General features: G+C 41.3%; 1 protein-coding gene across 14 annotated transcripts in view; it reads right to left on the bottom strand.

The window, feature by feature from the left end:
* Positions 1-18,855, bottom strand: part of PDK3 (pyruvate dehydrogenase kinase 3) — a 123,015-nt gene that overhangs the window by 66,293 nt on the left and 37,867 nt on the right. For 11 of the 14 annotated variants that reach the window (XM_086389378.1, XM_086389380.1, XM_086389377.1 and 8 more), the window contains 2 exons: positions 17,917-18,006; positions 4,134-4,211 (listed from right to left, as the gene is read on the bottom strand). In XM_086389378.1, the coding sequence (XP_086245504.1) occupies positions 4,134-4,211; positions 17,917-18,006 (168 nt within the window). The remainder of the gene's footprint in view (positions 1-4,133; positions 4,212-17,916; positions 18,007-18,855) is intronic. The other 3 variants (XM_086389382.1, XM_086389384.1, XM_086389383.1) reach the window with 2 other exon arrangements.

Below are 18,855 nucleotides of genomic sequence, written 5' to 3'. Positions count from 1 at the left end.
CAGCTATACTTAAAATGGATAACCAACAAGGACTTACTCTCTAGCACAGGGAACTTTGCTCAACATTATGTGGAAGCCTTGATGAGAGGGGAGTTTGGGAGAGAACAGATGCATGTATATGTATGGCTGAGTCCCTTTGCTGTTCACCTAAAACTATCACAACATTGTTAATCAGCTATATTCCAACATAAAATTTAAAAGTTTTAAAGAAAATAAATAAAATTATTTCTCATATCTCACTGGGTTAATGTAAGGATTAAACGAAATAACAGTGATAAACTAGTTTACCCAGAGCCTGCCACACAGTAAGCCATCAATTAATAAATGTTGGCTATTACCATTACTAAAAAATTAACCTCAACAGTGTCAACACAGCTACAGTAAGGGCTTTTTCAATTCTCGAGCAGAAGCACCTAACTAAAAATATCCACAGAAGTATCCAATATGAGGAAACTAGGCATAGGTCACAGATCCCAGGATAGATGCATACTTTTTCTATGAACCCTCTTATAACAAAATACACATAGTATGAACAGAAATTTTTACTTTTCCAACAAAACCTAAAGCTATGAATCAACCTCTTGACAAGAAAGACTAATCTAGAAAAGGTGAGAAAAATGCCAGTGTGGCAACCAGAAGTTTTATCTTTCCCAAGTCAGCCTTGACTTCCAGTAGCCAGCCTTTATTACATTTCTAGCACATGCTTATGCTCTATTTGAGGACTTAGAAAATTTATCCTTCCATCACCTCACAAGGAGAGCTCACAGATGAGGGTCAGAGGTGAAGTGACTTGTCTCCTAAGTGTCAGGATACAGATTTCCACCCCCTGAGCTGGCTACAAACTTCATGTTTTTCAGCCATGTTGCTTTACCATGGGAATGCAAAAAAAGGTAAGTAAAAAGGTTTACTTACTTCATGTTTTGGCAGTTTCCAAAAGAGAAAGAGAACATGGAAATGAGAAAAAGCACAGTGGGATAGCCACCTGTCTTTGGAGCAACCACATGGGTTGCTGTGGGTAACTAACCAGTAATATTTGAAACCTGATATAAGGTAAGTAAAATTCTGTTATTTTTAATGTTTCTTGAAATGTATTACTAAAAGAAAAAAAAAAGGAAGATTACTACAGCTAGCCCCCCATATATAAAATGCTAGTGATGACTGTAAATACTGATGGTGTTCACACACTATGTTCTGCATAAGCCTATTTACTCCTTTCTCAGGGGGCTGCCGTGGGCAAGGAAAAAAATCAAACAGTCAGAAAATGAGATGAGGGGTCAATCTAACAGAACTTAACATTCTCAGGTAGCAACAAATTGTTCTTTGAGCGTTAATGGCCGCCTTACTCCTCTGAAGTGCAGAGCAGAGGGCAGTGAGTGCCATCACTGATAGTTGGTTGTTCGAGGGACCTGGTGGACCCAGCAGGGCTGGAAAATGGGAGCGTCCTGAAGAAGGTGCTATGCTAGTTCACACGGGCTCTGAAAATGAATCCACAGACTCTGGATCTGATTCATAGCTGGGAAAGAGTCTGCTACAAAGCCCCAGTGTCTGCTTAAGGTATTCATGACTGACCTCTGACCTGCTGTCTCTATGATGAAGCTTGTGAGAGCTCCAATGCAGTCCTGAACTGCACTCGCAAAGAGCTTTGGCATTCAAGAAATAACAAGTAGAAATCCTAACTACACCACCCAAAGCCACAGGAAACTAGAGGCTACCTGTAACCACCAGCATTCATTTCTCTTAGTGATGGCAGAAGGGGCTTCAAAAATCACGCATAAGATGGTGCCAAAAACGCTTGGAAAGCTTCTCTTTTGCTGGGGTGGACTGCCCAGAGAGACAGGGAAGGAATGCGCTGACCTGGTTGGCACCAGGTATCAGCAAGACCAAGCGAGTGAGGCTGCCACTCATGCCAAAGAGCAATTAATTACTACCAGTGAGTGCGAGTTCCACGTCTGACGAACAGAAATCTGGACGGTGAGGTCAGGTTCCCCCTAGCCAGTAGGGAGAAATAAAGCTGCTTCTCAGAAATACTCGAGCAAAATCTACTTGGTCCTAGAGGTATATTTCGGTAAAATAGGGGTGCAACTCTTTTCAGAGAACCCAACAGACTTTTCAAGCAGCTTTGATTCTCTGTCTCCCAGTAGAATATTGGGGCAGGAGTCCTGTCATGGCAGCCTGAAGTCTTCACATTCTGAACTCATTTTAAGAGAAATAGATTTTTGGAATATTTTTGAGGGAATGTGGTTTATCTTTAATGCATAGCCTAAGAACCCATACCCTAAGACTCAGTCACTCTGCTTCTAAGAATGTAACCAACAGAAATACCTCCATACATTCATATGTTTTCCCACCCTCCAAATACACACCCACCCACCCACCCACATACCCCTTCATACCCCATCAGATGGAACATGGGAAAATTAGAAATCCTAGATGCGCATCCAATGGAAAAATGATTACATAAATTAAGATAATCTACACCATGGACAATCTCTAAAAGACAGAAATACATGCCAAGATCTTTAAGGTGAAGTGAAATACATAAGTTAAAGAACATGTATGGTTTTAGACTCATTTATGTAAAAAACAAAACTGTATGGGAGACAGTAGTGGGGACTTCTACTTATTCTACATTTATGCTTGTATTTTTATGATAAGCATGTCTCTTTCATAACTTACAATAAAAAAGTAACATGCAAATATAGTTTCATACAACTAATAGAAAAATCAGCTAAAATGCCACTATTCAGGGAGCTGCTATTTGTATTATGGTGGTAATAAATCCTTTGACATATTATCCAATGAACCTGCACAATAGCAAACTTTTATAGCCTATGTTTACAACTTTTCTCAAATATTAAATATTCTGTAAAGCATTATTCTGAATGGCTGCATAGTATTCTATCTTATGGGTATGCCTGGCACCCCACTCCAGTACTCTTGCCTGGAAAATCCCATGGATGGAGGAGCCTGGTAGGCTGCAGTCCACGGGGTCGTGAAGAGTCGGACACGACTGAGCGACTTCACTTTCACTTTTCACTTTCATGCATTGGAGAAGAAAATGGCAACCCACTCCAGTGTTCTTGCCTGGAGAATCCCAGGGACGGGGGAGCCTGGTGGGCTGCCATCTATGGGGTCACACAGAGTCGGACATGACTGAAGTGACTTAGCAGTAGCCCGGTGGAAAACTTGGGTTGTTTTCTAATTTTTCTGTATAAGAAAACCACTGTGGGGTTTCCCTGGTGGCTCAGTGGTAAAGAATCCACCTGTCAGTGCAGGAGACACGGGTTCGATCCCTGGTGCAGGAAGCTCCCACATGCCACGGAGCAACTAAGCCCATACACCGCAACTACTGAGCCTGCCCTCTAGAGTCCGAGAGCTGTAACCACCAAAGCCCCCGTGCCCCAGAAGCCACTGCAGTAGAAGCCCATACATCACAACTAGAGACTAGCCTCCACTCACAACTAGAGAAACCCGGGCAGCAAAGAAGACCCAGTGCAACCATAAATAAATAAATAAAATTATTTTTTTTAAACCCACTGAGATCATCATTCTTATACACAGATCTGTGCAATCTCTATGTTCTTATAATAAATTTTCTGAAGTTTATTTACTGGATCAAAGAATATAACCATTATTAATTTAATGTACTAGGCAAAGAGACAGAACACTGTTAGCCTTTTGTTAAAGAAAGGCTGTACCAATTTAAACTTACACCAGGAATATGTAAGTGTTGGGGAAAGGTATTTTTCTGGGCATCAATTCAAAGCATTAAAATGTTTTAATCACTGCCATTTTGAAAGGCAAAAATAGCATTTGTTTTCCTTTGTTCCTTTTTGATTATTAAAGTTAAACACCCTCCCATTGTTTAATGACTGTTGGCATCTGTTGTTTTGAGAACTGTCTGTTTATGTCTTTGTGCATCTTCTACCTTGATTACTTCTGTTCCAAAACCTGGGGGTTCTCATAGATTACTGTATAAAAACTCGTTGACCAAAGACACAGAAAGGGTTTTAAGAACACATAAAAGATGAAAAAACAACACAATTTGAGGATCTCAGTGAAATATAGCTCAGGTAGAGTCAGTTTTTTAGTCAGCTCATTTGTATCTAAGGTTAAAATTATTTTTCTTTTACCATTGAATTCTTCAACTTCCAGCTCTGGAGCTACCAGATAATACTGTTCACAAAGCATCTTGGCGGTTTCATACGCATCTGCAAAGAGAGAAAAAAAAGTCTAACTGATGCACTAATACCATGGACTCAGACAGATAGGCTTAATAAACAAGGACAATGTGTAACCTGACACATTTAGAGTTAATCACCTACTGCCTTTAAAAAATAACCTGACACATTTAGAGTTAATCACCTACTGCCTTTAAAAAATAGCCTTTTTTGGCTATAAAAAAAGAATTACAGTAACTGAACCAAAATTCCTCTTTTAATGACCACAAGAATATAAAAATGCTATATTAATGACCACAATGTGCTATGCTGTGCTTAGCTGTGTCCAAGTCTGCAACCCCATGGACTATAGCCCATCAGGCTCCTCTGTCCATGGTGATTCTCCAGGCAAGAATACTGGAGTGGATTGCCATGCCTTCCTCCAGGGGAATCTTCCCAATCCAGGGATTCAACCCAGGTCTCCCAATGACAACATAAGCCAGCTCTATACAAAACAAACTTTTAAATATTCCTGCAAGGCATTTTTCATGATAATCTATAAATTCAAGACTGTATTTCTGACCAGTCTGCAACCTGACTAAACTGTACCAAAAAGATATTTGTTGCAATTTCAAAAATAGTAAGGCCAATTCTCTTAAGATCTTCCAATTCTTTGTAAGTGAAACACCAATATGTATTTTCTAAATGAACGGATTTCCATGAGCCACACAATTTAAGCTACTGGAGATACTACTCTTGCTTTAAAATGTCCTTTAAATCACCTACACTTCAATAAAATATTTTTTTTTATGTCCTTTAGGTAGTTAAAGGTAACAGGTTGTGCTATGCTTAGTCACTCAGTTATGTCCAACTGTTTGTGACCCCATGGACTGTAGCCCTCCAGACTAGAATTCATGGGGATTCACCAGGCAAGAATACTGGAGTGGGTTGTCATGACCTCCTCCAAGGGATCTTCCCAACCCAGGGATCGAATCCAGGTCTCTCACATTGCAGGCGGATTCTTTACCAGCTGAGCTACCAGGGAAGCCCAGGCAACAGATTGGGGCTGTTATTTTTTCAAAATCTGAGGATTAATAGTTTGCTTTTGAAAGAAAAAACAGACAAAGGGTTAGAAAATCAGAGCCATGAAGGTCGAATGGAAGAGAGAAATCAGGAAGTTACAACCCAAAGATGGGAACAAATTCAGAAAGCTACAGTGAATTGTTTTACACTGCATGTGTGCCTTTTCTCTTCAACTGTAAGCAATCTGAGGTCAGGGTTTGTACTGGTTTTGTAACTCACATAGAACTCATGCCATGACTGTTAGATAGTCAACAAATATTCCTTGACTTGATCAATTGTGGGCTTCCCTGATAGCTCAGTTGGTAAAGAATCCGCCTGCAACGCAGGAGACCTCGGTTTGATTCCTGGGTTGGGAAGATCCCCTGGAGAAGGGAAAGGCTACCCACTCAAGTATTCTGGCCTAGAGAATTCCATGGACTGTATAGTCCATGGGATCATAAAGAGTTGGACATGACTGAGTGACTTTCACTTTCACTTAATCAACTGTAAGCCTTTTGATAATTTATTTTTTTAACAAACAGGCTTACTGAGATATAATTCTCATACAAGTTACCCATTGCAAGTGCACATACACTTCAATGATTTTTAGTTTACTTGCAAAGTTGTGCATCCATGACCGCAATTAATTTTACGCTTCCAATTCCCCCAAAGGAAACTCCATAACCATGAACAGTCATTACCCCATTCCCATCCAGCCCCAGGTAATCACTAACCTACTTTTTGTCTCTACAGATTTTCCTATTCTGGACATTTCATATAAATGAAATCATAGAATATATGGCCTTTTGTGACTGTTTTCTTTCACTTAGCATAAAGTTTTCAAGAGTCACCGATGTTGGAGCATGCATCGGTAGTTAGCTTCTTTTTATCACTGAATTACTATTGCATTGTGCAGATATATCACATTCTGTCTATTCATTTATCCATTGACAGACATTTGGATTGTTTCCACTGTTGGGGTATTACATGTGGACATTCACACGTGCATTCACACTGCTATGAACATTCATGTGCAAGTTATTTTGGTGAAGATTTATTTTCATTTCCCTTGTGTATATACCTAGGAGAGAAAAACTGCTTGATCATCCAGCAGCTTTATGTTTAAATGTCTGAAGAACAGTCAGAGTGTCTTCCAAAGTAAGGAGATTTTTTTTAAAGTTCCATCTTTATCATTTCTAAAGATCAGATATTCAAATTGCTTTAAAATGCTTCGTGGTCACATTTGCAATGTCCTCCACCGGCTATCAGCTCTTTGGAGACAGGCTCACATTTCTTTTCAACTCTTCACATCAGTACTGTGCATAGAGGAGCCACATTCAAGATTCAAGAAGGAAGAGGAAAAGATGGAAGGAAGAAAGGGGGGGAAATAAGCCTGACAGAAATTAAGCATATAAAAAATTGACAATGTCAACCTAAAATAATACAAAAGATAAAATTAGGGTATGTTCAGACTGTAAGTTTTGGTTCATTTACCTCCTATTACTACTAAACTTCAATTTTGCCTAATATTTGACTTTAGAGTAAAAATTCTTACTTTATTAAACTTTTAGAATTAAACCACTATAAAGAACCACAGAAAGAGACATCAGAATCTCTTTGACAAGATGAAATAACGAGGGCTAGCCAAAAGAAACATTAGCCAGAGGAGAAAGAAATTTAAAAAGAGTTCATCAGTGTAAAAACAGACATTAAAGTAGGACTGGATTTAAACCTTAATGAAGAAGAGGATAATTTAGAATTATATTAAGTTCCCAAGTTTTTTCGTAGGGTATAATAAAACTCATCAAATATCTCTAAAGTTCTTTTGAAATAAGAAATCCAGACATACTCTTTGGGCTGTGGCTATACCACCAAACAAGGCTACATCTCCACCTAGTGACACGACAGCACAAAGCTGACCAAGAGCTTCCAACACTTAACCAATAAGTACCAAAATCATAAAGTGATGCTTTGTGATCCATATGCAACGCCAATACATCTCCACAAAACCACTCCAAGTATATAACACCATAACTGCTCTTCCATTCACTACAAAATAGGAAATGAGTCCAACTCCGCTAAAATGTGCTAGCTCTTCATGACATTAGCTTGCCCAGTAGCATGAGATTATAACAGCATTTTTTTTTAAAATTTGATACAAACATAACATGTGGAAGATGGTACAGTCCAGATAGACGCAGCCAACTTCTGAAACTCAAAGACCCACCATGATTCCTAAAACCACATGTGAACAAGGATTTTTCAAGCATTTCCACAAATCACAGTGCATCAGTGCTGTAATTAGGAACTGCATCATGATCCTTGAGAAACTCAAGAAGACTCACATGTACCATCAGCCAGCCAGAAGTATTTTGGGGGCAGTAATGGCAAAATCTGTATTTGCATGCATCCTTACAAATTCCCATGGCTCTCTTAAATAGAACAACCCCGCCCATATGAAAATTCTCCAGGTTCAATCAGTTATAATGATCAGAGACGTTCTTTCTGGTCAGATGGGGAACTAGTGCCCTAGAGGGGTCCCCAAAACTGCATGTGCAGAATTCATTAGCAAGTTCACAGGTAACATGAACCCCTGGAGATTCTGATGCAGCAGCTCTGTGTAGCCTAGGAATCTGTGGTTTAAAACAATAAAAAAACTTATTTAGCAAGTAATTCTGAAAAGAAAAGCTAGATTTGGGGACTACTGGCCGAGAAAGTCAATGCTGGGTCATGCTAATCCTGTCACTGTCACTCGTAGGATATGAGTGATCATGGGCGCTGGCAAGTATGACAGCATATATATACTCAAATAGGACACTTCTGTTCAGGTAAAATAACATAAAAATGAAAAAGTTTTTAAAAATCACCAACATTACAACCAAACTTCAACTACTGGCTTAAAAATTCATTTCCTTTATATCTAGAGTAAAACGCAAATTCTACTAATAAGCTTTCTAATAAAACTTTCATATTTCTTAAGTAGAAACCAAAACTCTCAAACACAATAATTTATCAAATTACTTTTATACACTGAGTTGGCTAAAAAGTTCTTCTGAGCTTTTCGTACCATCTTGCAATAATACCCAAATAAACATTTTGGCCAACCCAATATTTGAGCCACCAATCTTTTTTTTCCTTTACTTTTTATTTTATTATTTAAAAAAAATTCAATCTTTTTAAGACGTTTTTTCTTTACCATCAATCTTTAAAAGGAAGTATTAGGAAATGATTATTACTGCCACTGAACACGTCATTTTCATTAAGAACCTGTTTTCAAGAGAAATAGAGTACTGATGATAAAGTAACTAACAAAACTACACGTGTAGCACATTTCTACTTCCCCAAGGAAGAGTACCCTAAATGTTAACACACAGATTAAAATTAAAAAAGACTGAGTCATTAAGAGTACAGGGAAGGTTCACATAGCAACAAGCACAACAGATCTACTATAGCCAGGAATCCTGCATTAGATGTTAAGAAAAGCACAAAGGAATATTTAATACTGTATGGATGTTATGTTATTCAGTTCAGTCGCTCAGTCATGTCCGACTCTCTGTGAACCCATGAACCGCAGCACGCCAGGCCTCCCTGTCCATCACCAACTCCCGGAGTCTACCCAAACCCATGTCCATTGAGTCCGTGATGCCATCCAACCAACTCATCCTCTGTCATCCCCTTCTCCTCCTGCCCTCAATCTTTCCCAGCATCAAGGTCTTTTCAGATGAGTCAGTACTTTGCATCAGGTGGCCACAGTATTGGAGTTTCAGCTTCAACATCAGTCCTTCCAATGAACACCCAGGACTGACCTCCTTTAGAATGGACTGGTTGGATCTCCTTGCAGTCCAAGGGACTCTCAAGAGTCTCCTCCAACACCACAGTTCAAAAGCATCAGTTCTTTGGCACTCAGCTCTCTTCACAGTCCAACTCTCACATCCATACATGACCACTGGAAAAACCATAGCCTCGACTAGATGGACCTTTGTTGACAAAGTAATATTTCTGCTTTTTAATATGCTGTCTGGGTTGGTCATAACTTTCCAAAGAGTAAGCATCTTTTAATTTCATGGCTGCAATCACCATCTGCAGTGATTTTGGAGCCCAAAAAAATAAAGTCCGACACTGTTTCCACTGTTTCCCCATCTATTTGCCATAAAATGATGGGACTGGATGCCATGATCTTAGTTTTCTAAATGTTGAGCTTTAAGCCAACTTTTTCACTCTCCTCTCACTTTCATCAAGAGGCTCTTTAGTTCTTGTTCACTTTATGCCATAAGGGTGGTGTCATCTGCATATCTGAGGTTATTGATATTTCTCCAGGCAATCTTGATTCCAGCTTGTGCTTCCTCCAGTCCAGTGTTTCTCATGACGTACTCTGCATATAAGTTAAATAAGCAGGGTGACAATATACAGCCTTGACATACTCCTTTTCCTATTTGGAACCAGTCTGTTGCTCCATGTCCAGTTCTAACTGTTGCTTCCTGACCTGCATATAGGTTTCTCAAGAGGCAGGTCAGGTGGTCTGGTATGCCCATCTCTTTCAGAATTTTCCACAGTTTATTGTGATCTATATAGTCAAAGGTTTTGGCGTAATAAATAAAGCAGAAATAGATGTTTTTCTGGAACTCTCTTGCTTTTTTGATGATCCAGTGCATGTTGGCAATTTGATCTCTGGTTCCTCTGCCTTTTCTAAATCCAGCTCGAACATCTGGAAGTTCTTGACTGACATATTGTTGAAGACTGGCTTGGATAATTTTGAGCATTACTTTACTAGTGTGTGAGATGAGTGCAACTGTGTGGTAGTTTGAACATTCTTTGGCATTGCCTTTCTTAGGGACTGGAATGAAACCTGACCTTTTCCAGTTTTGTGGCTACTGCTAAGTTTTCCAAACTTGCTGTCATACTGAGTGCACCACCTTTACAGCATCATCTTTTAGGATTTGAAATAACTCAACTGGAATTCCATCACCTCCACTAGCTTTGTTCATAGTGATGCTTCCTAAGGCCCACCTGACTTCATATTCCAGGATGTCTGGCTCTAGGTGATTGTGAGTGATCACACCATCATGATTATCTGGGTCGTAAAGATCTTTTTGGTAATGTTATGTTATTAGATGTTATCATTAGAAGACTTTCCTATTCAAAATTCACCAGAGAACCCTGTTATCCATATTAGTCTCTATCCCAAACACATGCCATTGTCTGTTTACAAATATCAGAGTCTGGACAAGGATGAATCTGAGTGAACGCTGAAAAAACAAACGAAAAGGATACCAAAAATCATAAAGCTCATGCTTAAGAAGCACTACCCAAACAAGGTAAATTCATATGACCACAAAGCATTACAGTCACAGGTATGCTTCTTTTAAGACAAGCTGAAGTCAATTCTCACAAGGTTTATCTATCATCATCTACCCAAAACTCATCCTGAGAGGAGAGAATCAGGGTTTTGTTTTTTTTAAGTGCCAGAACCTCTGCCACTGCCCAAAACACAGCCAACTGGAGAAGTGAGGAAAGAACATCTAACACAAGAGCAACCAATCCACAGGCTGATCAGACGCATAAGCGTCCTGGGCAAAGAGATAGGCTGAGTTGATGAAATTCATCTTCTGCGCATTCAGGATGGAGACAGTCAGGCAGAGCAGAAGACAAAAGGATACATGGAGAGTTATGATGAGTAGAAAGAAGGCCTGGAGTGCCTGTTCTCACCCTTAACAAGCTGCCTTAAACGGTTTGCCTGTCTATAGACAAGACAGTGGGGCGGGCGGCCATGACTTGACCAGTTCAGTCACTCAGTTGTGTCTGCAGCATGCCAGGCTTCCCAGTCTATCACCAACTCCTGGAGCCTGCTCAAACTCATGTCCATTGAGTTGGTGATGCCATCCGACCATCTCATCTTCTGTCGTCCCCTTCTCCCCTTCTCCTCCTGCCTCTTTCCCAGCATCAGGATCTTTTCCAATGAGTCAGTTCTTCACATCAGGTGGCCAAAGTATTGGAGTTTCAGCTTCAGCATCAGTCCTTCCAACGAATATTCAGGACTGACTTTCTTTAGGACTGACTGGTTTGATCTCCCAGTCCAAGGGACTCTCAAGAGTCTTGAGAGCGACTTGACCAACCCACTTACTAAGATACATAGGAAAAAACCCTGCTTTCTGCTGCCCAGTTCCAATCTCTAGAGCTCCGACTGGAATGTGTTTCTTGCCCTAGGATTACCATGGGACCTACTAGGTTCTCTGAATGCGTCTGTCTCCTGAGTTGGCGGGAGTAGGTCTCTCTTACTCATCACCTGAAGAGCCCGAAGTGAGAGCACAAGACATTATTTCTGACCAGAATAATGACATACTCTTCAGATTCCATCTGTGTGCTATTAGGCTAAGCTGAGCAATAACAGCATTTAGGAACAACACAGGTGAGCTAACGTTGCTGTGAGAGCTGACTTTTGTACCAAGTACTTCAGTCTGTACCTTTAAAATGATCTTACCATAGGATTCTCCATTTTGTTTTGCAGTTTCTTACAAAGAAAGGAGGGGAAACAGTCACAATGGAAGGCACCTCCTAGAGGATAATGGGAACTGCTCTACAACGCTAATTCTAGCATTCACTGCCAGGAGGCTGTAATTTGCAGATGTGTAAAGGTAGATATTAATGTGCTAAATAAGCAGCAAGGAGGCATGCTTCAGTGTGCTGCACATTCAATTACTGTGATGCAGGATGCACCCCACTCTAACACATTTATACAACTGTCTAGTCAAAAATAAAAATATTGTCCCTACCTTTCTACATAAAAGTTTCCTAGAGTCTCAAGAGATCTAAGTATGGGATCACTGTTAGTTCCTTCAGGCTTCCCTAAGGCTATAAAACACACATGCGCATGTGCATACCCATGTACAGGCACACGTGTGTACATGCACACGCGCCTGCACGCACACACACACAGGTCATCTGGTGCTGACATCTGACTATGCTTACACCATGCAGGACCTTCACCGCTGAGAAAATCAACAGCAGAGCTGTCATTAGAACTTAGAACCCCTATACCCTCTACCTCAAGCTTCCTAAAACAAAAGGAAAGGAAAACAAATATGAGAGACAGAGACGCTGAGTTAGAAGATTAACTGAGAAATCTCAGAAGCTAAGAGGAGAAGGGGAAAAACCAGTGAAAACAATACTGTCTTCAAAAAAGGAAGGCAGTGGGAAGACATCACTAAGAGTTGTGGGTGCTGACACGCATCTCTTCCTCTTCTGGCGGTACTGGGGCGGATTGGGAAGAAGAGCTGGAGAGGCCTGGAGCCTTGAGGACTCTGCCTGCTGCCCCTGGGGCACCTGGCAATGGAGGCTCCAGTGTCTTTTTACTAGAAGACATGGAAGAACTTCTAGGCCTGCTGAGAGCCAGTGCTCTCTGCCTTGTTGACTCTTTCTCAGACTTATTTTGAACCAGAAAGAGCTTCTGCTTGGGTATCCAGACACTCCGAGAATTAAGAATGGGGTCCACAGGCATGAAACAGAAAGCTGCCTATTAAAATGTGCTTTGTCCACAAGGAGGAAAGAGACTTTCATGTTTCCTGCTAGGCTGTCAAGCCAATTCTGCCATGGCAGGAAAGGCAACTGATTTAAGACTAGTGCCTCACTGAGGAATAAGGATTATATGTACCTGGCTGGGAAAACCAACTAATATAGAGGTTATGAGTACAGAAGATCAGATACTGAATTCATCCAGGAAGGTGGTGTGTGGTGGGCACTGGAGATGGGGAAATACACACGTACTATGGATTTCATAGAGAGATGCATGTTATTCACAGTTATATACCAATCTGTAAAGTGGGTATGAATTCAAATGTAGAAAACAATGTTCTCACTGGGTTATGAAGACAGGTGATTTTTAGTCTCTTCCATCTTTTCCCACATTTTCTCAGTTTTCTTCAGTGAGCACTTTTTATGGTTAGATAGCATCACCAACTTAATAGACATGAATCTGAGCAAACTCCAGGAGATAATAAAGGACAGAGGAGCCTGGTGTGCTGCAGTTCATGGGGTCACAAAGAGTCAGACACGACTTAGTGACTCAACAACAACAATATGGTATTAGTCCTCTTAACTGACCAAACTGGGAACAGGAGTTGGATGACTGACAAAAAAGTTGCATAGTAAGAAACCATAAAATATGACTACAACTGTAAATATTAACCTAAAACACACATATGAATACACAGTTTATTCCTCTACCAATCTTCTCATGTAAAGCCAAAGCCCCTCCTTTGAATAGGGGTTCCAGGTCATATTTCTTAGATAAACAATACTGCACACAGCTATGAATTCCAATTTCTTTAAAGTGCACTAGAGATACTTGTCAAGCAATCTGAGTGCAGATTCCTACTCATATTTTTACTCACCGCTGCCCTGTCACCTAATAGTTACCTTGTTCCCAGTTACTTCATTACATTTTTAAGAAACTTTTTTTATCAAGCCTTTCCAGAGCATTCAACCTGATTTTTATGGAAATCAGTTTCTTTTCTGTACTCACATTTCTTCAGTTTACATAACGTATAAATAAATTATGTATGTTTATACATATTGATGTGGTATAATTTACACCAACAGTTTGAAGACAAGTGACCCTTAGTTAACAGAGGCCTCCCCAAGCGGAAGAAGCACCACTGCATTCTAGAAAGTATGTCCAAGCCAAGCATCCTCAGTGTGCTGTGGTGCAATTTATGATTTACGAAGGTGGAAGAAGAGCCGATGGTGTGGAAGTTGCTTCAAAGGTTCGTGCACTTTCAGAATCTAAAACCAGCCCCCACTGTTGTCTTCCTCAAGGAAAGAGGTTATTAAGAAATGAAAAACAAGGTTTGAAGGAAGTGGTGGGGAGTGGGAAGCAGGGCAGTCCTTGCCCCACCCCTCCTGAGTGTGAGGCGTAGCTGTGCGTTGGGGGAGGCGGCAGAGGGGCGTGGGGGTAAGCTTTGCCTTTTAGTTGCGCCAGACAAGTAGTAGGAATGATTCCATGAGAGGATGGATGGAATAAACTGTGTTCACCCTAACAGGTGGGTTTGCTGAGTACAAAGTCAAAAAGGGCAGGAGAAGGAGTGAAGATAAAGCTGTGAGTGAGCCCAGAATGAGGGAGGGAGCCATCTGGCCCAGGTCAAAGCCTTGACTGAAAAGGCCCAAGAAAGCAGGAGACACAAACTTCTAGGTTTTTTCTTTCAAATACTGATCCAGCTGTCTTGCACATAATCCTCGGCTAGTGTTTGGTACAAAACTTCTGTCCCCGAGAAAAGTGATGCAAGCATGAATGAGAGTTAATTCCAGCCTTTTAGGAATTTACACCCCCGTTAGAGCTTCCCTTGTGGCTCAGCTGGTAAAGAATCCACCTGCAATGCAGAAGACCTAGCTTCAATCCCCGGGTTGGGAAGATCTGGAGAAGGGAAAGGCTACCCACTCCAGTGTTCTGGCCTGGAGAATTCCATGGACTGTATAGGCCACGGGGTCACAGATAGTCGGACACGATTGAGCAACTTTAACTTTCACTTTAGAGAGACCAACAGGAGCATCGCTACAAATGACGCCAAGTCCAGGCAGGATTCAGTAAGAGCCACACAGACAATAAGGGCTGCAAACACCGGCCCTTGCTCTCCACCAGCGTGCAGCCGCCTCCTCTGACTCACCGGACAGCAGCACTAACGACTGCCAAGAATGCCCATTAGTTCTCTACTTACACTGACTCATGGCTACGACCTCTCTAAAAATGAGCGAGACACTTTTTGTAGAGAAACACTGAGATGATAAAAAAGGAGTGTATTTTTACAGCTTTATCATGAAGAACTGCAAACACAGACAGAAGCACAGAGCACAGTGTCAAGAATCCTTGTGTGCTCATCACAAGACTCAATGCCTCCCAACACAGCCCAGTCTTTCTCACTGCCCACTCTCTGGAGTCAATCCCACATGGCATTTTGTATCAAGTGTGGTATCTCAAAGAATCTCTCTTGAAGCTAAGGATGCCTTTAAAACGAACATAACCACAAAGCAAATATCACACCTACAAAATTAACAATGTTTCTTGGACATCTGGGCTTCCCTAATGGCTCAGCTGGTAAAGAATCTGCCTGCAATGCAGGAGACCTGGGTTCGATCCCTGGGTTGGGAAGATACCAACTGGGTTGGAGAAGGGAATTGCTACCCACTCCAGTCGGTATCATCAAATATTCAATTGTTTTATCAATGTCCTAAATGATTTTAAATATTTTATAATTTACGCCTGAATATTCATTAGAAGGACTGATGCTGAAGCTGAAGCTCCAATAACTTTGGCCACCTGACGTGAAGAGCTGATTTGCTGGGAAAGATTGAAGGCAGGAGAAAGGGATGACAGAGGATGAGATGGTTGGATGCCATCACTGACTCAATGGACATGAGTTTGAGCAAACTCCAAGAGATGGTGAAGGACAGAAAAGCCTGGCATGCTGCGGTCCATGGGGTTGCAAAGAATCAGACAAGACTTAGTGACTCAACAACAACAATTTATGCCAGAAACAAACCAAAGGCACTAACTTATTACACAATCAATGGTATAAGTGAGAAGGCACATGACTCATGGGATTGCCCCAGGATGCTCATGAACTTGTCTACCTCCAGCCCTTGTTGGGTGCTTGTCCTGCTTCAGGAGCTCTACTTATGTCAACTCATTGAACCCTAGGATACAGGTGAATTGCCAAGAGTACTATTTTATTGATGAAGAAACGGAGGCCCAAAGATGTTATATAACATGTCCAAGGTCACCTAGCTCATCTAAATGTCTATCAGCTGATGAACAGATAAAACAAAATGCAGTCTATTCACACAATGGAATAGTATTGGACCATAAAAAGAAATAAAGTGCCGATTTATGTTACAACATGGGTGACACTTGAAAACATTACACTAAGTGAAAGAAACCAACCACAAAAGACCACACACTGTATCACTGCATTTACATGAAATGTCCAGAACTGGAATATCTGTAGAGACAGAAAGTAAACTAGTGGTTGCCTAGGGCTGGGGAGAGGGGTAGTGGGGAGTGACTGCTAATGAGCATGGGGTTTTCTTTGTGGGGTGATGAAACACTTCTAAAACTGGATTATGGTGACAGCTGCACAACTCTGTGAACATACTAGAAATCCCTGAATGGTACATTTTAAATGAGTGAATTGGATGGTATGTGAATTGTACTGCAATAAAGCCTTTTTTTTTTTTAAAGTAAATTACCAGAGGTTGGACATCTCTGAAGCCAAGGAGTATTTATTGACCATGAACACAGGCATATACTAAGTTCTAGGTGAGTTGCAATGTAAGTATAAGACAAAAACCCTGACTTCAAACTGCTGGCAGTTCAAGAGAAAAGGCATCTATGCAATGTATCAATATTATAATGCCCTTTTGCTTTATGGATATGTGTCTTGTCCATAAGACACATGTGGCAGTCAACTATGTGAACCAGGTTTTCTAGATGATAAAAGCTACTGGGCCAGGGCCAGGTGAACATACAGGCCCTGGTCAGATGGATCCTGCTTCCCTCCGCTGCCGGGGGCCTGCAGAGGGTTATCTTGTGAGAGAGAAACCTACAGGTATCTTCGGGAGCTGAAGCCGAGCCTATTCACTTATAACTGGAGTAATGTGAGTACATGTTTTCTAACTAAACAGAAGCCAAGGCAGTCTGACAAGCCTTGGCTGAGCTAAGGCCACCAGGGGGATACCCAGGGTAACCAAATATTAGTAACACAGGTTTTCCTTAGCTTCAGCGGCTGAAGATCTGGTCTGTTCCCCCACCAGGGAGGCTGCTGACACTGGGTCCCCTCCCTTGGCCCTCTAAGCTTCGATGGCAAGGGTCACTCCACTTTAGGCGGGCTTGAGAGCTTTGCCAAAGAGACCAAGCCCTGCTCTACCTGTTCTCACCTAGCTACACAATCCAGACAAAGGACAGCAAGAGAGATCCTGATGACGATCTGGGAGAGCGATGGTCATGACAGGGTAAGATGTGGGTTTAGAGGAAGGCTGCAGGAGACACGATCCAGGAAAGGGGACAGTCTCAGAATGTGAGGCTGCGCAGGGTAACCATAACACCAAAAAAAAAACTGGAGAGGGCCAGGAACCCGCTCAATGATTTACAACCAGGAAGGCTTTTTGGAGCTAGCATTTACCTTAAGTGAAAATTGAGGAAAATGCTGTTCTAATGCACTCTGTTGTACCCTGAGGCTAATGGAACAGAGCCCAGCTCAATGTCCAGTGAACCCGTGAGCACAAATGCCTCATAGAACCTACAACCTGGAGGGCATGTCGGCAAGATGTCTACTTCTTAACCAATGTGTGAATTCAGCTGAATTTTACAACAAGGGTTTATATTCTCAAATTTTCAGACAGTGGTGGCAATCAAAACTTAGACTCTTACTTAAACTCATAAATATTTACTATTTAGCTAGAACTATAAGAAAAACCCTGGTCCATGAAGTAGAAAATCCCATTTTGAGCATCACAAACTATGCATCATTGCCTGAGCTGCCAAGAAAGAACAGATCATATTTGGATCATGTGGCTTGGGCCCACAGTGGTCTGATGAACCAGCAAACAGTTCAATGCCATAACCCTACAGCCAAGCTGCCTCAACAAAACTGCATCCCTAACGCATCCCAACGAAACAAAATCTCTAACATGACACTGGCCTCCTTACCTTTCACAACATCAGCAACGTTGCAGGTGGGATCAATACTTCCGATGTGTTTCGGATGCACAGGATTGGTGTCACCGCCAAACAGAAGTGCTAAACACACCCAAGAGAAAAGGGAGAGGATTAAAAACACTTGGCTAGGATGGTCAGGCAGAGGAATTCAGGGCTTTTAAGTTTTGAAACGATCCTCTCATTGTGAAAGCTGTTTTAGCAGCCACAGTGACTTAGAGTAACAGAATCCACTCAACTGGTTGGTGATCAGTTATCGTACAGTGGAGGACCTGCCATGCCATGAGACCTGCCACGTGCAGTTAGCCAGTCCTAAAGCAGCAACATGAAGCACGTATCCAACCTGCTCTCCCCGACCCAATGTGATCTGGTTGAAAAACTGCTTCCTTTCATCCTGAATCAAGTTAACCCACCTTCTCAGCAATATCCTAGATAGTTATTCCAACATTCACTAAATATTTACAAAATAGTCTACAGCATTAGGCTAGGCTTACAAAGGGTCTTTTACCATGAACACTTCAAATGCCTCGATCATAGAAGTTACTTTCACCATACTACACTATTTGTGCAAGCATTTTTAAGAGAACACTCAACTACTTTCATAATATACAAGGTTGGCAAAATTTTACTTCTGAAAAAAACCCAAGTTGTGGTACATATATACAATGGAATGGAATATTACTCAGCCATAAAAATGAATGAATTTGAGTCAGTTCTAGTAAGGTGGATGAGCCTAGAGTCTCTTACACAGAGTGAAATAAGTCAGAAAGAGAAAAAAAAAGTATCAGATATTAAAGCATATATATGGATTCTACAAAAATGGTACTGATGAACCTATCTGAAGGTCAGGAATAGAAATGGAGATGCGAGAACAGACTTATGAACACAGCAGGGAAGGAAAGGGTGGGACAATTAAAGACAGTAGCACTGGCA

Source organism: Bos grunniens, chromosome X (assembly GCF_055505025.1).
Source record: "Bos grunniens cultivar Pamir isolate PY7600 chromosome X, Bosgru_T2T1.0, whole genome shotgun sequence".
Lineage (NCBI taxonomy): Eukaryota > Metazoa > Chordata > Mammalia > Artiodactyla > Bovidae > Bos > Bos grunniens.
Note: the sequence above shows the minus strand (reverse complement) of the source record. Positions and strands in the feature narration are given on the sequence as shown.